The following is a 24,621-nucleotide window of genomic DNA, read 5'->3' as shown; positions in this document are numbered from 1 at the left end:
TCGTCAGGGACATGCAAATTAAAACCACAACGAGATCTAACCTCACAACTTTCAGAATGGCTAGATTCAAAAAGACAAGAAAGGGGCACCTGGGCGGCCCAGTTGGGTAAGCGTCCAACTCTTAATTTTGGCTCAGGTCACAATCTGCCATGAGATCGCGCCTCCATCAGGCTCCACATGCAGCTCCACATTGGGCATGGAGCCTGCTTAAGATTCTCTCTCTCCCTCTCCCTCTGCCCCTCCTCTGTGTGCACACTCTTTCTTTCTCTCTCTCTCTCTCTCTCAAAAAAAAAAAAAGAGACAAGAAATAACAAGAGTTGGGTGAGGATGTGGAGAAAAGGGAACCCTTGTGCACTATTGGTGGAAATGTAAATTGGTGCAGCCACTATGGAAAACAATGTACAGGCTCCTTAACAAATTAAAAGTGGAAATACCATATGGTCCAGTAATTCCACTCCTGGGTATTTATCCAAAGAAAACAAAAACATTAATTCAAAAAAAATATATGAACCCTTAAGTGTATTGCAGCATTATTTACAATGGACAAGATATTGGCGCAACCCAAGTGACTACTGATAGATGAATGGATAAAGAAGACGTGGTATATAGATAATGGGATATTACTCAACCATAAAAAAGAATGAGATCTTATCATCTGTGACAACATGGATGGACCTATAGGGCAAGGGTATAATGCTAAGTGAAATAAGTCACAGAAAAATATATCATATGGTTGTATTCATATGTGGAATCCAAAAAACAAACGAAGAAATGAAGAAGCAAAATGTAGAATCAGACGTATCCATACAGAAAACAAACTGGTGGTTGCCAGAGGGGAGGGAGTGGGAGGACAGGCAAAACGAGAGAAGGAGAGTGGGACATAAAAGCTTTCAGTTATAGAATGAGCGAGTCACAGGAATAAAAGGTACAACACAGAGAATATAGTCAATGGTATTGTAATAGTGTTGCATGGTGACAGACGGTAGCTATATCTCCAGTGATCACAGCATAACATACAGAGTGGTTGAATCCCTGTTGTACACCTAAAACGAATGTGACGCTGTGTCAACTATTCTTAAAAAATGAAAGAGCTTTTTTTGATTCAGATATCAGGTCACTGATACTTAAATTGGAAGTGTTAGAAATCAGTGTCAACAAAACTTCTAGCTAAAATTTGCTTAAAGGGAAACTGACAAGAAAGAGAGAGATTTTTCCTGTTCTAGAAGGGCCCAGAGTGTGGAGATAGGACACTGCCTGGGGAGCTCAGACATCCCAGGTTACCTGAAAGACACATTGCCTAGAGTAGGAAACCATCTCGTTTACTTTAGCTTATGAAATATACTTTAAAAGCCTTCCATTTTGTTATCTCTAATTTCACAATGGCCCCAAATCTTGATAATGGCTTTCTAGATTTATTTTTAGATAAAGGATCTAAGGACAAGGGACAGAGACTATAATTTAATGAGTTGCCTTTGTGGATTATATAACCATCTCCCAGGAGTTGTAGTCCGGAAAGCATTTCCCAGGATGCAACCTTCCCAGAGTGGCCTGAGAATGTTGAGTCTGTGCCCGCATGGTTAAATGAATACTCCCCTAAGAAAGCTCAACCAAAAGGCAGCATTAATATCAGAGATACTAACACTCACTGTGACAATGAGGCTAGTGCATAGCATGACACAGAGACTGCGTATTCTTTCTGTGGTTTATGCACTTTCCTAATTTTTTTTTGTTATATCAGATCTGAAATGGATATGTAAGAAAAGCAAGGGAAGTAACAGAAAGTGAAGTGATCCCATTAAATGGGAAAGTTGTTAAACATGAGAAAGAAAAGAGAAAAAAGCTGAACATAGATCAACTTTCCAGTCTCTGGTGATCCCAAAATGCTTTGCCTTTCCTAACAGTCTTATGCGAGATGGGTGGTCTTCATCCATGGCTGCACATCAGAAACAGTGGGGGAGCTTTTAAAAATCTCCAAGCTTAGACTACATCCAAGACCAATCACATCAGACTCTGAGCATGGGATCTAGGCCCATAGGATCGATATGTTTTCATGACACCACCCCCCAGTGATTCCAATATACAGCCAAGGCTGAGAAACACTGGGCTAAACTCTTGATTAGTTTGAATTTATTCATCTCAGACATCTCTCCATCTGCAATTTGCCCCCCTCATACCACTATTTTCTTAACCTCAGTAATCACATCAATACAAGTGATCTGTCCTCAAGACTTAGCCTGTGGATAAATGGAAGGACACTTTCTTTGTTAGTGAGTGAACGTGTTGTACCAGGAATCAGCAAACTATGGTCCACGGACAGAATTGAGCCCACTGTCTGTTTTTGTAGCCTGTGAGCCAAGAGTGGTTTTTACATTTTTTAAGTAATTGAAAAAAAATATTTTGTGACATGCGAAAATTACATGGAGTTCAAATGTCAGTGCCTATAAATAAAGTTTTGTTGTAATGCTGGCATGCCCATTCATTTATCTATTGTCTACAGCTGCTCCAAGAGCAGAGTTGAGTGGCTGAGACAGAGACCGTGTGGCCCAAAAAGCTCAAACTATCAACTATCTGTATATCTACAGAAGCTGTGCTGACCCCTGTGAGTACTGCCCATCCACACAGGCACCCAACATACAGATACAGGTATCTCCATTTAACAGTCAAATCCTTGGAGCACCCGGGTGGCTCAGGCGGTCGAGTGTCCAACTTTTGATTTCAGCTCAGGTCATGATCCCAACCACAGTTGGGGGATTGAGCTCCGCATCAGGCTCCAGGCTGAGCAAGGAGCCGGCTTAAGATTCATTCTCATTTTCATTCTCTCTCTCTCTCTCTCTCTTCCCCCCCGCACCCCCCCAACCATGTGCTCTTTCTAAAGTAAAAAAATAATAATAATAAATAAATAAAAATAAAACTCTTTGGAGAGGTTGACACATCCTAAAAGGATGAATTTCAGGTACTGTGTGCATGTGTGGATACATGTGTACAGATGTATGTGTTTTATTCTTAGGCATAGGTGAACCATCATAGGAGCTTTGGAATGCAGAATTAAGGAAGCAGAGAAATGAGGAAAAAGTACAAGTTCATCAGGAAGCTTCTCTAGCTGCAGTTTCCTCTGAAGTCACTGGGTTTCTGTGATTTAATTACACACATTTTCCTTCTGTCTCCTTCTTGGAGAAAGGATACGATGTGGTGCGTACTCAGTGAAATTTTGTTCAATGAATCATAGTGTTAATTATATAAAGCACCTTTAGGGGCGCCTGGGTGGCACAGTCGGTTAAGCGTCCGACTTCAGCCAGGTCACGATCTCGCGCTCCGTGAGTTCGAGCCCCGCGTCGGGCTCTGGGCTGATGGCTCAGAGCCTGGAGCCTGTTTCCGATTCTGTGTCTCCCTCTCTCTCTGCCCCTCCCCCGTTCATGCTCTGTCTCTCTCTGTCCCAAAAATAAATAAACGTTGAAAAAAAAAATTAAAAAAAAAGCACCTTTATTTTTTTTATTTTTCTTTACCATTTTTTTTTGAGAGAGACAGACAAACAGAGACAGAGAGACAGAGTGTGAGCAGGGGAGGGGCAGAGAGAGGGAGATACAGAATCCAGGCTCTGAGTTGTCAGTACAGAGCCCGACACGAGGCTCAAACTCACAAAGGGTGAGATCATGACCTGAGCCGAAGTCGGACGCTTAACCAACTGAGCCACCCAGGTGCCCCCAAGAACCTTTATATTTGATTTACTAAAACAAGGGGTGATTTGTTTGGTGGGTTTGAAACTGTTTAGGGTTTTCTTAAAGGACCTGCTTTATTTAATTTTTTTTTAATATAATTTATCGCCAAAATGGCTCACATACAGTGTGTAAAGTGTGCTCTTGGTTTTTGGGGTAGATTTCTGTGATTCATCGCTTACATACAACACCCAGTGCTCATCCCAGCAAGTGCGTGATGGGCATAAAGGACCTGTTTTAAGAAGACTCTCCTTAAAGTGGAGGAGACAGTCACCATGAGGGAAGGATTCTGAGTGGGTATGAAGGAAAAGAACAGGTAAAACTCCCAGTCTGAAAATACTTTTGTCTTTTACCATCACAATAGAATCCTGATCCCCTGTCTTCTTTCTAAATAATGGATGAAAGCCATTTGGAAGAGAGAGGCCACCAGCCATGAAAAACCTTGGGTGAATTGGAAGTCAGGGGCAAGAAAGCCGATTGCCTCCATGTGTAGACACCAAGGAAAACAAGTGTTTAGCAGAACTTAACTTTCAGGAACTAAAGGGAAAAGGCACATGCTCTGTACTTAATAGCTCAAATTTGCCAAACTCTTGTTCCATCTGGGATGCTATGTTGCTTATAAAAACAGGTCATCAATGTATCTGAAGCCATCTGTATCTCGGTCCAACTTAGCTCTTAATTTCATCTCTTTCATACAACACTTCAATTTTTACAGTCTAAAATCCCCCAACAGTTCATTTTCCAGTACACGCAACATCGCTTTATGCCTCTTTTCCTTTATACTTTCTATTTCCTCTGTTTCATTCTTATCTTTCTTCACCTGGCAGGGTCCTCTTCATCCCTTAAAATTGCTTAGAGGTCATCTCCATGAAGCTTCTCTGAATCCTCTCAAAGGATAAATGCCTCTCTCTGGTTTTCCCATAGCACACAGAACATCTTTTTAACATGATACAATATTGTCTTGAAATTATGTGGTTATATCAATCTTCCTTGACAAATTGGATGTTCATGAAGGGGTGGAATAATATCACTGTCTAAAACCTTCCACAGTTAACTACCATTTGGAATACGGCACTAGGACAATAATGTTGACAGAACTGTGTGTTGAAATTATTTGTATAAATAAAATTCATAGGTGAGCCAGTCATATACCTCTACACCTTAATGATTTGCAGATGGAGAAGACATTGGTGTATCTTAGATACCCTGAGAAAGGACACACCACAAAATACGCCTGAGTGAAAAAAATTATTATACCGGAAGGGGGAAATGTGTTAAATTTAGTTCATAGAAATAGGACATGTCAAGGCAGTGAATCTTTGAGAAACGGCTCCAGAAACAGATGAGAGAGCAAAGGAGCTGTCCTTGGGCTCACAATCATTTGACCACAAGAACGAGGCAAGTCAAGAACCCAGTTGTAATCCAACCAAAGTATAATATCAAGAGTCTGGCTGAACGACCAAGTCTCCATAACTCCTCAAATTACTGTCATTACATAAAGGAAAGTCACACCTATATAAAGTTAGCATAAATCAGGAGCTGAGCAACCAGTGGTCTGACAAACTGCACCTTTGGAAGAGGCCCAAGAGCAGTCTGGGAAGGATGCCGTAGCAGACCCCAGTGCCCCCGCCCAGTTCCCTTGGCACTCACCTCTACCCACAGAATCCTATTTACTGTGAACACCCATAACTCTATGCCCGAGGACATTTTTTGGATCACAAGAGCATGGAGCACCTGTGCACAGAACAAGTCAGAAGTGCCAAAGAGTCAGTGCCCCAGAATTAGTCCTCAGCCAGTGATGAACAGGGAGCCGGTGTATAAATACCCCAGATTCCCAATCTCTTGACTAGATAATTCTAAAGTGTGTTGTACACTGTTTCCTACAGGTGTCCACTGAGAGTGAGCACTGGATCCCCATAGTAGTAAACGGCTTCTTTCCTTTCTCTGGCTCATTTCCCCACTCCTTTTGGGTTTCCAAAATTACCTCCTAAATAAATTACTTGCTCTTGAATCCTTATTTCGAGGTTTGCTCTGAGGAGACCCAAATCAGGGTAGGTGTGTATGATGGGCAAAGGATAAGTAGAAAGGGATGACTGTGTGGTATAAACAGAAGTTTCTAGCTGAAGATGTATTTGGCAACTCCAGACTTCATATTACCCCCACCGATAGGGTCATGGTCTAAGCACATGAAACACTGGTGAATCTGATACGATGGCCATATTCTCCAATGTGACGACAGACCTGCCACAGAGAAACACAGCATCTTCCTTTGTCCATTTTGTACTGAACTGAGTGAAGGTTAAGTTCAAAGTTCCGTTTTTCCTTTATGTGTTTTAGGGGACATTGTTCATGTCCTACCCAGATCCCCTTATATCACTTGTGCTGGCTCTGCACGCTCATCTCCAGCTTCTGAGAGCTTGCCTGCTAATGGCCTGCACCCATGGCCTTCAGAGATCTGCCCTTTAGCACTGGAGCAAGGGGCCTAGACATGCTTTGGAGTGGGTCTTCCCAGACCCCCGTTGGAGAGGTGTCAAACAAAATGCAGAACTCTCAGTTACATTTGAATTTCAGGTAAACCACGAATCATTTTTAGTACAAAAATATACTAATATTTATAGAGTATATGAATGAAAATGATATTGCATGGGGCATACTTTGTATCTTTGTTTGTTAAATCTGGAAACCCTATCCAAGGGAATTCAGAGTCATTGACGAATTGGTAAAGGAGTGCGATGGTCCAGCTCCTCAAAATGGAAAAACTCAAGAGACACATCTTATAGCTCCAGAATCCCTTGAGGGATCAAGCTGAGTTCTCAAATTCAGACCTCGTCTGAGAAAGCACATTGCTTAGGTTCTTCCCATTTATTCTGCTTCCCTTACTCCTGTACTGGTTTCTCCTGGAATCACTTCATTAATAAATCACTTACTTATGAATCCTTGTCTGAGGGTTTGTTTCTGGATGAGCGTGACTTCACACAGATCCCTCACAAATCATACCGCATTGCCAAACTCATCACAACGTAAAAGGGCTTAGGACCTGCTGCCCTGAAGAGCATTCTATTTATTAACCATAGCTTCCATGCATATTCTTTTGAAAAACAGAAGTCTCCTTTGCCTCATCTGTCAAGTCCCTAGCAGCAAGTGAAGGGCCGTGTGCTGTGTGCCTCTGGGAGGCTGCTGGGCCTTGCCTTACCCATTCATACTTTTCCCTGCTTTCAAACTACTGAAAAGAAAGTTAACCAGGCATCTGGTAAAACATCATTTCCATTCTGATATGATAGGAGTTTTAAACAAGAATTCCCAAGCCCAGCTGCTCCAGGAAAAGAGCAACGGACCATGAAGACATATGCATTGTGGAGGAGAAAGGGGGAATTCATTGCTGAGCTGGGTCAGGTAACAGACCAAAGAGACTGGCTGGGCCCTTACAGCCTCTTTAGGGAAATTTGCTGTTCCATATTCTAAAATGAGTTACAAGGGAGAATGCAATTCTGCTTGCAAAAGCTAAGGAGGGATGGAAGTCTGCCAGTTTTACTACTTAGCTTTGCAGAATTACTGCAGCTTCAAGCAAACAAAAAGGAGCTAATATTTTTTGGTGGGGGAGTTAGGAAAAGATGGGCTACTTCCCGCCCCAACTTTCCAAGGAATAGTTTTGGGATAATATAACTCATCTCACTGTGGCAGTCCATTAATGAGTCGTCGTTATGATAAATGCACATTCTAGGAAACGAACGTTTTGCTCTACTGATCTCCCCAATGGCTTTATTCTCTTTCTTACTGGGAAAACACTGTTCCTGGCATGCTTAAGCCAAAGCATCCCCGACTACCATATCCTGATCTTCTATAAACCATTTCAGGTACTTAGGATTTAGAAGATAAAGTCTGCCTCCTTTCAGTTTACAACAAGAACAAGAAAACCCTAGGTCAATACAACAGTGTTTGGTGAAACATGTCCATATGGCTTTACAATATTATGATTATTTATACTCAGCAGTAGATAACACAGAAGAAATAAACCCAGGCACATGGATTCTGGAAGACCAGCAAAACCGTATTCTTGTTGAATAACTGTAACACTAATTAATTTAAAATGGAATAATCTATTTGCTGGGTCAGGAGACTTTTTGGTTTCTAACAGGAACTCCATCTTTCCTCTTCAGACATATATATATGTATATATATACATCTTCTATATATATATATCTTCTATATATATGTATATATATACATGCATACATGTATATATGTATATATACATGTATGCATGTATATATGTATATATATACATCTTCTATATATACATCTTCTATATATATGTATATATATACATGCATACATGTATATATGTATATATACATGTATGCATGTATATATATACATATACATATATGCATGTACATATACACATATGTATATATGTATATACATACATGTATATGTATATATGTGTATATATACATATGTATATGTATATATGTGTATATATACATATGTATATGTATATATGTGTATATATACATATGTATATGTATATATGTGTATATATACATATGTATATGTATATATGTGTATATACATATACATGTATGTATATGTATATATGTATATGTATATATGTATATATACATATGTATATATATACATATATATATAGAGAGAGAGAGAATATATTTTCCCTGTATGTGTATTTTTTATTTTATGTATATGTATTTTCCCTGTGTGTGTGTGTGTGCGTATACACATTTTTTTTTAGGAAATATGTAATTTTTAATTGGGTAACTGGTTTTTCTGATTGTGTTTTGATTTGAAATCTCCCGATTTGAAGCAACCCTAGGATTGTCCCTCTCCAGTCCACTGACGTCCTCCTAAAGAGCAGAGAAGAAAAAGCCAGTTCAACAGAACTGTCACATCACACGAGGTGCCGGCTGAAGGTTTTGTTTTTTAGGTGTGGTCCAAAGTGTACATCCACCCACACTGGGTCCCCAGGGTGCTGTTGTAGGGGGACAGGTGTAGAGGCCTGTGGGCGCGGCCACTCTTGGCCTCCTTTCAGTCTCGGAGCCGCTCGGCTAGTGTCTGGTGGTCAGGACGTGGATGACCAGCCAGGCCGTCAGCGTGGCTGACGCCATCCCCAGAGCGGCCCCGCGGCGGATGGCCAGCCGTTTGGCTGACAATCTGCTGGCCGGAGCTGGAAGGGCCTGGGCCGCCTCTGGACTCCTGAAGAGGTCCAGGTGGCTCTCGGGCCTTGAATACATTGTCAGGGTGATGCCAGGAGAGGCACCCGTGGCCACCGAAGATGTGACGGCTTCTGCAGGCCCGGGTCGGGGGACCCTGGCCACCGTGCTGTCAGTGCTCTGCGGCGGCAGCCTGGCCTATTTCTGGGCCTCCTCTGCAGCTAGCTTCCAGTCCATCCAGGTGGGGGGTGTGTGTGTGTGTGTGTGTGTGTGTGTGTGTGTGTGTGTGTGTATACATCACCCCTCTTAAATATTAGCCTGAAGTCTATGCCAAAATGGCTCATCTGTGGAGTCCCCAAGAAGCTGGGCAAAAATAGCAACACTAAGTTAGTTGGTTCTTACCTCTAAATAATGGGGACCACTGTCTGAGAGTCAGAAGTTCAACAACCGCAAACAAAAATGAAGTTTTTATACAAAGATTCTGTGGAACATGGCAGGGGGCTGCCCCAAGGTAAATCAAGGAGACTATTTCAAGGACAAAAGCAACTATGGTTTGATTTTTTTTTTAATCATAAAGGAAATATATCTACATTCTTGAAAATTTGAAAACTACTGAATATCGTGATCTTTTGAGAGTGGATGATAAATGATTTTATACTTCCTCATTTTTGTGTGTTGTTTTACATAAAATGCACTACTTTGCAGCAATGCTGTATAGAAAAAAGAAACCAGTATAGAGAGCCACCATGGGAAAAAACCAAAGTCATAAGAGGGTCCTCTCTAGGGGCATTTGCTGTTCCATATTCTAAAATACATTACAGGGGAGCATGCAATTCTGCTCACAAAGCCTGAGGAGGCTTCACTAGCTGGATTTGTAGAATTACTGCAACTCCAGGAAAATGAAAGGGAATTAACATTTGGACAAACCAGTGAAACATGAGGGTACATCTTTTTTTCTCATCACTGACTTTGATAGTACACTAATCATGAAAATAAGCCTTGACTTATACCCCAACAGGATAAAGAAAATCAAGCCTGATGTGAAATGACTATGCTCTTGGCTATCCTTTCTTTTTGCTTTTCTTGACAAGGTGATAACCCTGGGCATAGGAGATTCTCACTTGGCCCCACTGATAACAAGTTGGATGAGGTGGAATTAGAAAGAGGTGGAATTTATGGAAATTCTCTGGAGCAGTTCAAGTGATGAAATTATTAATAACTTCTAAAAAGCTGCAAGGACTATATCTAATGCTCACATGTTTCTTTTCAGAAGCTTCAACAGAGAAAGATCAAGAAATCACTGAGAAGAATGTATTTTCCCTGTATATCCCCAAACATCAAGTCCCATCCCTACACATCACACCGATAATTCTGATAGCTGTAATTCTAGAAGGCTAAGTGCTTCCCATTTCAACTGAAAAATACCCTCCTGGCTTTTCATGTTATGTTACAAGTTCTCCGAGAAGAAATACTTTACAGGTACCTAGAAGCACTGTTTGGATGGAAATAAGTCAACCTTATTCTCAGGCTATACCATTGTGCAATCTGTATGTGCTTTACCTGTCTGAACCAGGGATGGACTTTAAACTCCGAAAGTTTTGGCCGTCTAAGTCCAAGCTGTAGCTCCGCCCACTTTCAGTTTTTGGAGTTATGATTTCTCCCCTGGTTGCTGATCTGAACTTGCTAAGAAGAAATCTGAAATTATATAAATATATATGTACTTAGAAGTAACATCAGAGAAAAAAGCATTTTAAAAGATCATTTCAAGAATACCATTTCTAATATTTTCAACAGTAAATAATTCTTCAATAAAGCGGCCTTGGGGCTGAGAGGTTCTGGGAAATTCCCAGTGCCTCGGTAGTATGCCATCAAGGGTAGTGGTAGAGGAGGTTATGACATTCTCCCAAGGCCATACCACTTGTCAGTAAGCCAGGCCTCTGTCCCTGCTAGGAAAAAGACCATCAACTTTGGAACTTACCTGGGAATAGGGAAACATTGCCTGGGTTGAGCCTGTATGCAGGGATGTTAAGACTAGGGAGCTTGCAGGTCATGATCTTGCGGTTCGTGGGTTCAAGCCCCTGCATCAGGCTCTGTGCTGATAGCTCAGAGCCTTGAGCCTGCTTCGGTTTCTGTGTCTCTCTCTCTCTCTCCGCCCCTCCCCCACTCACACCATGACACTCTCTCTTAAAAAAAAAAGACTATGGAGCTTGAACTCATCTTGCTCAGAGAGGGGTGCTAGAATGATGGATCCTCTGGGACAAACTGAGGTGGTCATTTATTAGACTACAGCTCCATGAGAAAAGCAACCCTGCCCTGCTGGTTTCCTGTCAGGTCCCCTGAGCCTAAAGTGATGCCTGGCACATACTAGAACCCAATCAATTCTTGTGGAATGAAGGACTAAACCCCTGTGGTGGAAACCATCTTTATATCTTTCAGGACATTTCTCCCTGCGGGAATGAAGTTTGAACATTGGGGTGTCTCATGTGGGATGAAATCTGACTGTATTCCCATTTGACTAAATTATTTAGAACTTGAACAAAAATAGCTTTTCAGGAACTGAGATTTGAGTCATGATCCAGGCCAGTGAAGGCCCAAAACATGGGGGTTTCCAAATATACTTTAATAAACAACCAAAGTTACATTCTTTTTGTGACAGCATTTGGAAAAATCGGTTCATTTACTTTATATTCCAGTTTTCAAGGGAGAAAATGTATTCCAAAGGTATTGGGACAATCTTAATAGAATCTGCCAAGATGTCTCTGTTTCAAAGATATATAAAGAGGGTCTTGTCAAAGTGTCGGAAGCTTCAATCTAACTGGAAAATTACATTTTTTTTTGGTGAAAATAGTGCTCAATATAATGTCAATCTATGCTGCTCTGAGAACCACCTTGTTCATGTCCCCACATCCATACTTCTACTTAAGGTGTTTCTTCCATGTGGAATCACTCTTCCCCACCTTTTGCTATCCTGAACTCTTGTCTTTCAAGGTCCTCATCTGGTCACACTTACAATTTTATGTCTTTCCCATTGTCCTCTGTGACCTCCCAACATTATCTAAGCCCCTTGTTTAATATTCACTTCTTTATTATCTAAGCCCCTTATTTAATATTTACTTAATTACTTACCCTTATGATATCTCTTATAGTTAATTAACACCTTGTCTTATTTTAGAAAGGCTTTCAGGCAGCTCATATTGTCATCTTACATTTTCCTAAAATTCTTCTATACATATTAACTTTTCGGGTATGTACCTTTTCTACCCAACTAACTGTTAAATTCCCTGAAAACAGAACCATCAGATCTCAGTTTTGAGTTCCAGCAGGGCTTAGGCCAGTGCTATGGCTGTTTTTAATTCAGAGCGCACCCAATTCATTGTGCTGGTAAGTTACTTATTGTCTCCCAGCTCCAAGTACATCATTCTGTAACGTACTGAGTGAAGCCCGGGCTGGGGTCTGCAAACGACAGCTCCTACAAGCACTTGTGGGCTCTGAGTTACATGTTCAATCAAGCACAAAAGCAAAAAAAAAAAAAAAAAAAAAAAAAAAAAGCCACAGGTCCAGCACTAAGGGAGCTCACAATTAAGTGTGTGTGTGTGTTTGGGAGAAGGTGGTGTCAGACTGCAATGTAAGAGTGATACTCAGGCACATGGCACTGTGGGAGCTCTGATGGGTGGCCAATGGATTCAGTACAACAGAAAGGACCAATACGTAGGATGTATGGTGACTCTAGGCTATCTTTCACATTCATCTCTGCTAATTGATGAAGACATGGTTAGTCATGGGTGCTTATGTTACATGACATTTAGCTTTCACTCCTACTCACAGTTCAAGATTCTAAAAAACCAAACCAAAACAAAAACAGACGTTCTCTAGAGCCAGATCAAGGCTCAGATACTGGCAGTCTCGCACACTGCTTTTGGCTGAGAGAACAAAGCAATGCTACTTAGAAAGAACCATAAAGTGACCTGGTGGACATTAGAACCCTCACTAAGCCACAAAACAGATCAACAGTTGCCTGAGAAATGAAGACTAACAAATGCAGAGCCGGGAAGCAGAAGTTTGCCTTTTGGTCCTTTTAACCTGCATTTTAGGGGCCTCTTTTCTCCCCTGAAGAAGCCGTGTTGCCTCCAGTTTCCTAGTGCCTCCTTGACTCTTGCTTCCCTATGTGCCTCCCATTCTTATTCTTAGTACTTGAGACATAGATTTTCTGAATCAAGTTACTGAGGTAGCCAAATGTGACTTCTTCCTTAAGGAAGCCCCCATTTGAAAGAGGGGACATTACGTTTTAAGCCCAATTAATAAATCTTTGATTTGGATATTTCATGTATCAGCACTCAGGTTGGGGGAGAGTGTTGGCATTCTACAACAAAGGCAGTTGTCACTTCTTTATAGACAAGGCTGGCCCTGACATGAAACCTTCTACCTAGAAGTAATGAGAACCATTTAGTGCAAGACCAGATATGTCAAATGAAATAAAAAGTTTTATTTATATGTTCAGGTCCAAGGTGACCTTTATTTATTTAAGACTGAAAGTATGTAAAACTTCATGTTCTAGGGGGAATGATAGGATAATATTGCCTTGGTCAGGTATGTTGACCTTCTCTGGGTCAATGAAGTGACATCGAACTTGAAAAACTAAGGGGTCTCAGCAGTAGCACTGCTCGGAATTTACCCAAGGGATACAGGAGTACTGATGCATAGGGGCACTTGTACCCCAATGTTGATAGCAGCACTCTCAACAATAGCCAAATTATGGAAAGAGCCTAAATGTCCATCAACTGATGAATGGATAAAGAAATTGTGGTTTATATACACAATGGAGTACTATGTGGCAATGAGAAAGAATGAAATATGGCCCTTTGTAGCAACGTGGATGGAACTGGAGAGTGTGATGCTAAGTGAAATAAGCCATACAGAGAAAGACAGATACCATATGTGTTCACTCTTATGTGGATCCTGAGAAACTCAACAGGAACCCATGGGGGAGGGGAAGGAAAAAAAAAAAAGACTTTAGAGTGGGAGAGAGCCAAAGCATAAGAGACTCTTAAAAACTGAGAGCAAACTGAGGGTTGATGGGGGGGTGGGAGGCAGGGGAGGGTGGGTGGTGGGTATTGAGGAGGGCACCTGTTGGGATGAGCACTGGGTGTTGTATGGAAACCAATTTGACAATAAATTTCATATATTTAAAAAAAAAGAAAAGGAAAAAAAAGAAAAACTAAGGGGTCTTTATTTCAGAAGTTTCTGGAATGAATTCAAATATGCCCTTGGAAAAAGTGTGTCTTACCCCTTTTTCCTGGGTCCATCATGACTGGCCTTTTGCCTGGCAGAAGGTGAAGTGTCTGCCTTTTCTGCATCCTGGTGGAGTTGCTCTTGACTTTGTATTTCTTCAGTTCCTCATTAAAAACAATCAGAAGATAAATTTACATACAAAATGGCCAGAAACGAGAGCAATTTTCTATTCTTCATTCACTTTCCTACGTTAGCAGAGGACAAAGAAGTCCACAATAATTGGCAATGACATTCCCATCCTGTTTCCTAGTCACACAGTTATTTCTAATCTGCTGAGTGTTCCAGAGTTAAATGAAGACTAAGTTGAGGACTCATCTGTGGGAGGTTTGCTGAGATAAGCTTTCTAGGGATGTCCACAATGGAGGAATGATACATCATCCCTCTACAGATATTTTTAGGGCAGAGGAGCCTGGGTTCATGAGAACTCCAAATCCCTAGAGACGGGACTGTAGAAACAATACCCTGATTTCTGAGCACATAAATCAGATTTCCTGCGTATACCTCATGACTTTAGAGACAGTCTACACTCTGAAAGGTGCTGAGATATAAGTGGGGAAAACAGCCAGAGCTAGCGGCTTAATTCTAACTCTACTCCATTCTGTCCTCCGGTGGCATCAGACCTGATCTTACCCATCTGGAGAAGCCCTTCCTTGCTAGTGCCACATCCAGAAGTGACGCTGGAATCAGTTCCAAGCCTCCCAGCTTTACCTGCCAGACTTAAAAATGAGGGGATTTGTCTCTGTATATGAAACATGAGACACCCTAGGGCCAAGCCAGAAGATGCCTGCTCCACCTTTACTAGGCCACACATGAAAAATATGCTCCTACACACAAGTTTCACTCAATATTTAACCAGTTAAATTGTAGTTTGAGTGCACAGAATAGCATTCTCAAGGTGGAGTGTCATTTACATTTGGTGACAGTATAATGCTTCATTGAGTGAAAGGGTCCTGAGCATTTCAGGCCATTAGCATCTCTGGCTAAATGCTATTAACCACCCACTACATGCTATTAATCCCACCTCTGTCACTGCCACAACCAGTAATGCCCCCATTGTATTTCTAAATGCTCCCCTGGCTTGAGGGAGGAGGGCCTGGTACACGATATCACCCCTTGGTTGAGAACCACTGGATTCATAAAAGGAACATTTAAAAGCAATTTTATGTAAATATATCACGTTGAAAAATCAAGGAGTGCTTTCATAATGTGAATCATTTAATTCATCTGTTTTATGTTACGGTCTTAAATGTTTAGTAAAATACTGGAAGTGCATTCAGGAAAAGAACTATGTGTGATGAAAATAAATACTTCCTTTGAATATCTCAGCATGTCAGCTATATGGAAAATCACTGTGGATTTTATGTTCTGTTGATGTCCTCTTCCCTTGTATGAATTACAGATTGAGATTTCATGCTGAGTTTTGAAATGACCTAGGGATTCAGGAAATTCAACTATGTTTATTTGCAACATATACAGGGGAATTATTTAGCTCATAAAAGTAAAAATTAAGGCAGTTTTGAAACCAAATAATTGCTTTAGTTACCTGGGCTTCTTCTTAAGATGGACTGTCGGACTATATCAGTGCCCAGAAGATTGACTTGCTTGAAACGCTTTGCCTTTTCTTCAAAAAACCATTCACCGGTTACAATCCTTAGCTGCCTACTCAAGAGAAAAAGAGAGAGCATTGAAATTCAGTTATCTGGCCAAATAATTAACTCTCAAAAATCCCTAATTGAGTAAAAAATAGCCAGTCCTTTATAGAATCTATCTCAATTTCTAGAGTATTTTATGGTGATTATAATGGCAACTATTAGTTGAACGTATACTATATACCAGGTACTTTCTAATTGATCTTCATACTTCATATATTTTTATTCACATAACTCTGTGTAAATATTATCATCCTCATTTTGTAGATGAGTAAATTGACACTTAGAGCAATAAAATGACATGTCTCATATCACATAGCTAATAAGTAAAAGACTCAGGATCCCATTCCAAGCAGTCTGGTCTAGGGCTCAAGTTCTTAACCACCGCATTAGAGGGCAAATACTCTTCATGGGAAACAACGGGGAATGAGTGAAGGTTTTGAATTACAAAAGGGCCACAATTAGACTGTTTTAGAATGATACCTTGATATACTCTGATGATTGGCTTAGAGTAAAGAGCAAACGGAACAAGACAGGTTGGCCATGGCAATAGTCCGGGAAAGATGACAAGACTCATGCTGGGGCAATGGCAAGACTAACAGAAATGAAGAAATAAAATTAAAATGTAGGAGGCAGAAGGGTCTGCCTGAATTTTACAACCAACTGCTGAAGGTGGAAAAGAAGAATCTTTGAACAATCAAACCCACTTTTTTAAAGCCCCACCTACAATGATAACACAAACCCTTCACTCCAGTTACAAAGGGTATTTACCATTCTCTGAATATGGATTATAGATGTGTCTGAACACTTCTACAGAGGACTGTACTGGAAAAAAGGCTGAAAGGTAGGAGTGGGTCATACAATGAAAATCTTGGAATGTCATGGTAAGGACTTAGAATGAACTCTTAGTTTTTCTAAAGTTCAGGTTGCCTCATATAATCTCTGGAGAATTATCTGCACAAAGGAGAAACCAGAGGCAGGCCGATGAGGAAGTTATTGCAATAGATAGAATAGGAAATGACGAAGATGCATATCAGTGATGATAAGAAAGATATAAGGTGAAAAGGGTGAAAAGAAAGGTATAGATTCTTGGGCCAATGAGAATGACAATCAGCAAGACTGGTGACAAGTCAGACATGATGGCTGGAGAAAAGCAGCTGAGAGTCATCTTGAGATTTCTAGCCCCAAGAAGCATATAGATGTGATTCAGTAACTAATTGGACTTAGAAATTAATAATTGGATCCTAAATTATCTAAAAATGACCCCCAAAATATGTCAATATGTTCCCCACAGCAACTACACTGAAATGCTACTTCTAAATAGAAAAGACAAAATTAAGTTATATACGAAACACAGTTCCACTACTGGGGAAAAGAAGTGAAAACGTTATCGTTGGAGCAAATTATTCATTGAAAGGAAAGACTATATATAGCATGTAAATCTCAGATTTATTCCCAAGTGGCTAGATCACCTGTTGCGAAGCAAGGGCTACTGGATTAGTTAGAAACTACATATGATATAGTAATGGAATATATCAAATCTAAGAAGATCTAATTTACCAAAACCAAATGCTTGAATGGGTTAAATTATTTCTGGATACATCTCAAGAACTCCACAGCCTTACGTATCATTACTTATGTTGGAAATATAGGTGCTAAGTGTGCTATTCTTATTTCTAAAGATGTCTCTTCGAGGTTCCTGTCCCTTAGTTTTTCAATCAAACACTAACCTAGGTACTGCTATGACTGAACTTTGCTAATGGAACTGAAGTTACTAAGCAGCTGACTTTAAAATAGGGAGATTGTTCTAGGTTATCTAGGCAGACCCAAAGTAATCACAGAGCCCTTAAAAACAGGAAGAGGAGGCAGAAGTCAGATCTGCAATGCTACAGAATGGGAAGTCAAATTCCACATGTGAGAAAGATTTTTAAGAAGGCTCTGAGATATAAATGTCTACATGCAAGGACCAGATTCTGCTTACCAAATTGAGCTTGGAAGTGAAATCTTTCCAAAGCCTTCCAATAGGAGCTTAGCCAGCAATGCCTTGATTTCAGCCTTGCAAACCTTGAGAACAGAAAGAGACCAAGCCAAGCCAGATTTCTGAGCCACAGAACTGGGAGATAATATATTTGCGCTGTTTTAAGCTGCTAAATTTGTTATGATGGCAAAAGAAAAGTAAAACAATAACTAAACATTGAAATATATTTGTTTGCGTATTCAGCTCAGGAAATCGGGGCACCTGGGTGGCTCAGTTGGTTAAGCATCCAACTCTTGATTTTGACTCAGGTCATGATCCCAGGGCTCACAGGTTCGAGCCCTGCATCAGGCTCTGCGCTGACAGTGTGGAGCCTGCTTGGGATTCTTTCCCTCTCTCTGTGCCTCACTTGCACTCGTGCTCTCTCTGTCCCTCAAAATAAATAAATAAACATTAAAAAAAATTCAACTCAGGAAATGACCTGCACAGGTTGTGAGAAAATAACTACAGAAACTTCAGAAGACCAATACGGGCAGAGGTTGGCAAATATGGTGTGTGGGCAAAATTCACCCCACTACCTGTTTTGTATGGACTACGAGCTAGGAATGTTTTTTTTACACTTGTTAATGGTGCAAAAAAAATCAAAAGAAAAATATTTCATGACACACAAAATTAAATGAATTATATTCAAAATTCAGTGTCCATAAGTAAAGTGTTATTGGAATACAGCCATGCTCATTTGTTTCTATACGGTCTCTGGCTGCTTTTCTACTGTAAGTGCATAGTTGAGTAGTTTTAGCAGAGACCACATGGCCTTTAAAGTCTACACTATTTACTCTCTGGAATTGTATTTTTTAAAAATTTGACAACCTCTTCGATAGGACAGGGTTTACGCAAAAAAAAAGAACAAGGGAAATAATAGATAGGTCAGCAACTGAAAACCACCCAGTAGCGGCATACCAAAATCTCACTTCTGTGTGTGTGTGTGTGTGTGTGTGTGTGTGTGTGTGTGTTTAATGTTCCTGGGATATGGGTTGAGACGGGTGGCGTGCGAACAGCAGTTTCACATATGACAGGTAAAATGGGACACAACCAGTCTACAGGTTCCAGGAAATGGTCCTCCACATCATCTTTACCATATATGCCTAGAGCTGCCAACACCTAATACAAATAAGAACTTCCCAGAATTGTTAGTCATTACCTCTTGCTCTCCTTGTAGAAACAATAACTATAATCCCTGTATTTGCTCAACTTAGATAGGCACTTGAGTCATTTGTCATTTCAGAGCTCTGTAACATCAGAGCAATCTCTCGGGCTTATGCTTTTGCCACCTTCTCAGGTCCTGGAGGTACACGGGAGTCTTGCTGGAAGAAAGGGAAACTAATACTGAGTAAGCATACACCATGTACCAAGTAATGTGCTAGGCACTTTATATATACCTCTATACTTTATATATCCTCACTCTAAGCCATGAAGTAGCTATTATTATTCTCTAATTCTAACGTTTATTAAGAGAGAGAGAGAGACACAGTGTGAGCGGAGAAGGGACAGAGAGATAGAGACAGAGACAAAGAATCAGAAGCAGGCTCCAGGCTCTGAGCTGTCGGCACAGAGTCCAACGTGGGGCTCGAACTCACTAGCCATGAGATCATGACCTGAACCGAAGTCGGACGCCCAACCGACTGAGCCACCCAGGCGCCTCTATTATTCTCTATTTCAGATGACAAAACTAAAGCTCCCAAAGTTTAAATAACATGCCAAAGTTATAAAGGTATTATGGCAGAAACAGGATTTTAGACTAAAAGGTCATACCCTTTGCATTTGGCTAAACTGTCAAAAAAAGAACTCATAGTTGTCATCTATAACAAGCCTTTAAGCAAAGATGCAAACTTATAGAAGCCAAGGAACAATACACAGCATTTCATATGATGGGCTATGATTGTACACGTGTGCGCATGTACACATCCACACGCGCACACTGGCGTTAGAGTGACATGAATAAAGGAGGGGTGAAAGAGGAAAGAAAGTAAACATGACAACCACTGTAAAATTTATATCCCTATCAGTCACATCAGTCTACTACTTGAAAAATACAAGGCTTGGAATATATTCGGTGTTTCCTCGAAGTCATGCTCTAAAAACTGAGTTTGACTGAAACTAAGCGGATTACACTCATTTGTCATTAATGATTACTTATTTGGAGTTTTCTAGGTCCTAATTTTCTTTAACATCAACCTCCTGGGACTCCAAACTTTCACTTGGAAGCTTATTTAAATGTAAAGTCAAGTTAAGTTCTCCTTAGATTTATAGAGGGAAAATAGGTAATCTTACCCTAAAAAAAAAAAAAAAAAAAAAAAAAAAAGAATATGACTGACCAAAATATTCATTTTCCTTGTTATCTTCTATTAACTACTGGAGACATCTGAGATAAGATATGTTTATTAGCTATGCTGAGATAAGATAGGAGTTTCCTTCTTATTATTCATAAGAAAACTAATTAGATTTACAAATTTATTCATTACACATCAAATATTTATTGCATTTTTACTTAGCCTTCTGCTAAGGCTAGGAGTAAAGATGCAAATAGGACAAACAAGAACCCTGGCCTTACAGAGATGATGGTCTATATTTATTCCTTTCCAAACACAAAAATTAAAAAAGAAATCCCTAGACACATTATGGTAAAACTGCAGAATACTCCAGAAAAAAAGAACATCTTACAAATAGGTAGAGAGGGAAAATTCCCCCAAATTACATACAAAGCGATGACAATTAGAATGACAGTTGGCTTTCAAGAGTAATAATAAAACCCAGAATCCAGTCAATGATATCTTCAAAGTTCTGAGAGAAAATAACCTTAAAATTGTATATACAAAAAACCACTGTTCAGAAATGAGGTGAAATAAAAAAATCTCAGCAAAATAAAAACTGAAATAATTTACCATCAATAGAGTTTCACTCAAGGAATTTCCAAAGATTGTACTTCAGAAGAGGTAAAATAGATCTGAGGTATAGAAAGAAACAGCACATGGATAAATCTAAGAAACACGGATGTATAAACAATTATAATAGCTAAAATGAATTTTAAAAATATATATCTAAACAAAAAAGCAAGCAAACAGGGGCGACTGGGTGGCGCAGTCGGTTAAGCGTCCGACTTCAGCCAGGTCACGATCTCATGGTCTGTGAGTTCGAGCCCCGCGTCAGGCTCTGGGCTGATGGCTCGGAGCCTGGAGCCTGTTTCCGATTCTGTGTCTCCCTCTCTCTCTGCCCCTCCCCCGTTCATGCTCTGTCTCTGTCTGTCCCAAAAATAAATAAAAACGTTGAAAAAAAAAAAAAAAGCAAGCAAACAAAAAGATATGTCTAAAACAGAACAAAAAGTATGTATAATCCAGGGAGAAGATACGTGAAGTTTAAGAATATCAAGTTCCTTTTATTAATTAGAAGAAAACTAAAACTATTGATTAGTAAAATAAAATGAATTTTGTGATTTTTAGTATAATCACTGGAAATAAAAAATCATATATAATATCTGCACTAGTAGAAAAAATAAAATCGAATGAGAAAAATATACTTTAATCAACTTGCAGAAAGTAAAAATAAAAGCAAATAAAATCTGTAGGTAATAATACATGAAGGCAAATATTACAGTGATCACTATAATAGAAACAAATGTACATATCATGGTAATTATGACTGTAAGTAGCTTAAACCATAGTTTAAGAAAAATATTGCCAGATTAAACTTTAAAAATTATACACAGTGAATATGTATAGCATGTATATGTATTACAACACAAGTATTATGTATATAGCATACATGTATAGCAAATATTTAAATACATATAATTTAAAATAGCATATATGCTATATAGATGAGTCTCACCATAAGCATATGGATACAGAAAGGCTGAAAGTCAAATGGTAGAATAATATATACGATGTAAATACTAATCAACAAAAAACTCGATGTAGTTATATTAATAGCAGACAAAACAAACTTTAAAACTAAAGCATTTCTAGAAGTGAAGAGGGTCACAAAGGAAAACTTCAAATTGGTAAAGACTGACGTCTAATGGAAAAATGAGCAATGGACATAAATAGTCCTATCACAGAAAAGGAACCAAAAAAGGCCAATAAACCTATGAAAAGATTTTCAACCTCATTAGTAATCAGAAAAATTCAAATTAAAATCATAGTAAAATACCTAGTTATATCTCCAGGTTTGGCAAAAATTAAAAGTTTTCATTATTCCAAGTGTTGGTAAGATTGTGAAGTAAAAAAAAAATATATATATAATGCAGGTAGTTTAAACTGCTAGAACCACCATGAGAAACAATTTAACATTATCTCCTAAAGTTGAAAATGCTCATACCATTTGCCCTGCAAGTTCATTCCTAGGTGCACCACCTAGAGAAGTCTTCTCAAACATTTTTGGCATAGGTCACAGTAAAGAATATATATATATTTTTTTTTGAGAGAGAGAGAGAGAGAGAGAGAGAGAGAGAGAACGAACACACAAGAATCTTAAGCAGGCTCCATGCTCAGAGTGGAGCCCTATACAGGGCTGGATCCCATGATGCTGGAATCATGACCTGAGCTGAAATCAAGAGTCTGACACTGAACTGACTGAGCCACCTCAGTGCCCCAAAAATGTTTTATATCACAATCCAGAAAATATACACATACACTTTTACACACATATACACGTACACACATTTATTATTATATTTTCACACACACATATAACTACAAGCATACTGACATTTTCTATTCTATTTTGTTTTTAGTGCTGGTCAATCACAGCCCCCTAAAGGGTCATGAGCCAGTTTTAAAACCCCACCTTAGGGAAACTCTTCTACATGTTTGTCAGGCCATATGCACAAGACTGTCATAGCAAGAAGAACAAAACCCAAACCCAGCAACAGGAAGGAAATAATAAAGAGAAGAGCAGAAATAAATGATATAGAAACTAAAAAAAAAAAAAAAAATTGAACACATCAAAGAAACCAAGAGCTAGTTCTTTGAAAAGATCAACCAAAGTGATAAACCTCTAGCAAGATTCACTACAAAAGAGAGGATCCAAATAAACAAAATTACTAATGAAAGAGGAGACATAACATCACAGAAATGCAAACAACTATAACAGAATATGATGAAAACTTATATGCCAACAAATCGAATAACCTCAAAGAAATGGATTAAGTCAGAGAAACATATAACCTACCAAAACTAAAGCAGGAAGAAATAGAATTTATTTTTTATTTATCACCATCAATAGAATAGAATCAATAATCAAAATAACTCCATGGGGCGCCTGGGTGGCGCAGTCGGTTAAGCGTCCGACTTCAGCCAGGTCACGATCTTGCGGTCTGTGAGTTCGAGCCCCGCGTCGGGCTCTGGGCTGATGGCTCAGAGCCTGGAGCCTGTTTCCCATTCTGTGTCTCCCTCTCTCTCTGCCCCTCCCCCGTTCATGCTCTGTCTCTCTCTGTCCCAAAAATAAAATAAACGTTGAAAAAAAAAATTAAAAAAAAAAAAAAATAACTCCCAAAAAACAAAAGTCCAGGACCAGACAGCTTCACAGCCGAATTCCACCAAACGTTTAAAGAAGAGTTAATACCAATTCTTCTCAAACTATACCCAAAAAAAAAAGGAAGGAAAACTTCCAAAATCATCCTATGAGGCCAGTATCACTCTGACATCAAAACCAGATAAAGACACCACACACACCCAAAAGAGAACTACAGACCAATCTCTCCATTAACTTTATGTTTCTGCAAAAATCTTCAACAAAGTATTAGTAAACTGAATCAAACAATACATTAAAAAAAATCATACACCATGATCAAGTGAGATTTATTCCCAGGATTCAAGGGTGATTCAATATTCACAAAACAATCTATGTGGTATGTCACATCAATATGACAAATCATAAAAACAATAAGATCATTTCAGTAGACTCAGGAAAAGCATTTGACAAAGTACACTATCCATTCATGATTAAAAAAAATCCTCTGCAAAGTAGGTCTAAAGGAAACATATCTCAACATAATAAAGGCCATATATGCAAAACCCCCAGCCAACATCATACTCAATGGGGGAAAACTGAGAGGTTTCCCCCTAAGGTCAGGAACGAGACAAGGATGTTCACTATCACCACTTTTATTCAACACGGTACTGCAAGTCCTAGCCACAACAATGAGACAACATAAAGAAATAAAAGGCATCCAAATTGGTAAGGAAGAAGTAAAACTTTCCCTATTTGCAGGCAACATGATACTATATACAGAAAACCCTAAAGACTCCACCCAAAAAAAATACTAGAATTGATAAATGAATTCAGTATACAAGTTGCAGGATACAAAATCAATGTACAAAAATCTGTTGCATTTTTATACACTAATAATGAAGCTGCAGAAAGTGAAATTAACAAAACAATTCCATCTACAATTGTACCCAAAAGAGCAGACTATCTAGGAATAAACAAGCAAAAAGGTGAAAAACCTGTACTCTGAAAACTATAAAACACTCATGAAAGAAATTCAAGATGAAACAAAGAAATGGAAAGATATTCCATGCTCATGGATTGGAAGAACAAATATTGTTAAAATAATTCATAAGCAATCTACAGACCAATAGCATTTTTCACAGAACTAGAACAAATAATCCTAAAATTTGTATGGAACCACCAAAGACCTTGAATAGCCAAAGCAGCCTTGAAACATAAAAACAAAATTTGAGGTATCACAATTTCCGATTTCAAATTATATTACACAGTGGTAGTAATTAAAACAGTATAGTACTGCCATAAAAACAGACACATAGATC

The 24,621-nt window shown here is 39.3% G+C and overlaps 1 protein-coding gene across 1 annotated transcript in view; it reads right to left on the bottom strand.

The window, feature by feature from the left end:
- Positions 1–24,621, bottom strand: part of SYTL5 (synaptotagmin like 5) — a 109,936-nt gene that overhangs the window by 42,595 nt on the left and 42,720 nt on the right. The window contains exons 3-5 of the mRNA XM_032592239.1: positions 15,714–15,829; positions 14,166–14,274; positions 10,442–10,576 (exon numbers count right to left, since the gene is read on the bottom strand). Coding sequence (XP_032448130.1) covers positions 10,442–10,576; positions 14,166–14,274; positions 15,714–15,829 — 360 coding nt within the window. The remainder of the gene's footprint in view (positions 1–10,441; positions 10,577–14,165; positions 14,275–15,713; positions 15,830–24,621) is intronic.

Source organism: Lynx canadensis, chromosome X (assembly GCF_007474595.2).
Source record: "Lynx canadensis isolate LIC74 chromosome X, mLynCan4.pri.v2, whole genome shotgun sequence".
NCBI classification, from domain to species: domain Eukaryota; kingdom Metazoa; phylum Chordata; class Mammalia; order Carnivora; family Felidae; genus Lynx; species Lynx canadensis.
Note: the sequence above shows the minus strand (reverse complement) of the source record. Positions and strands in the feature narration are given on the sequence as shown.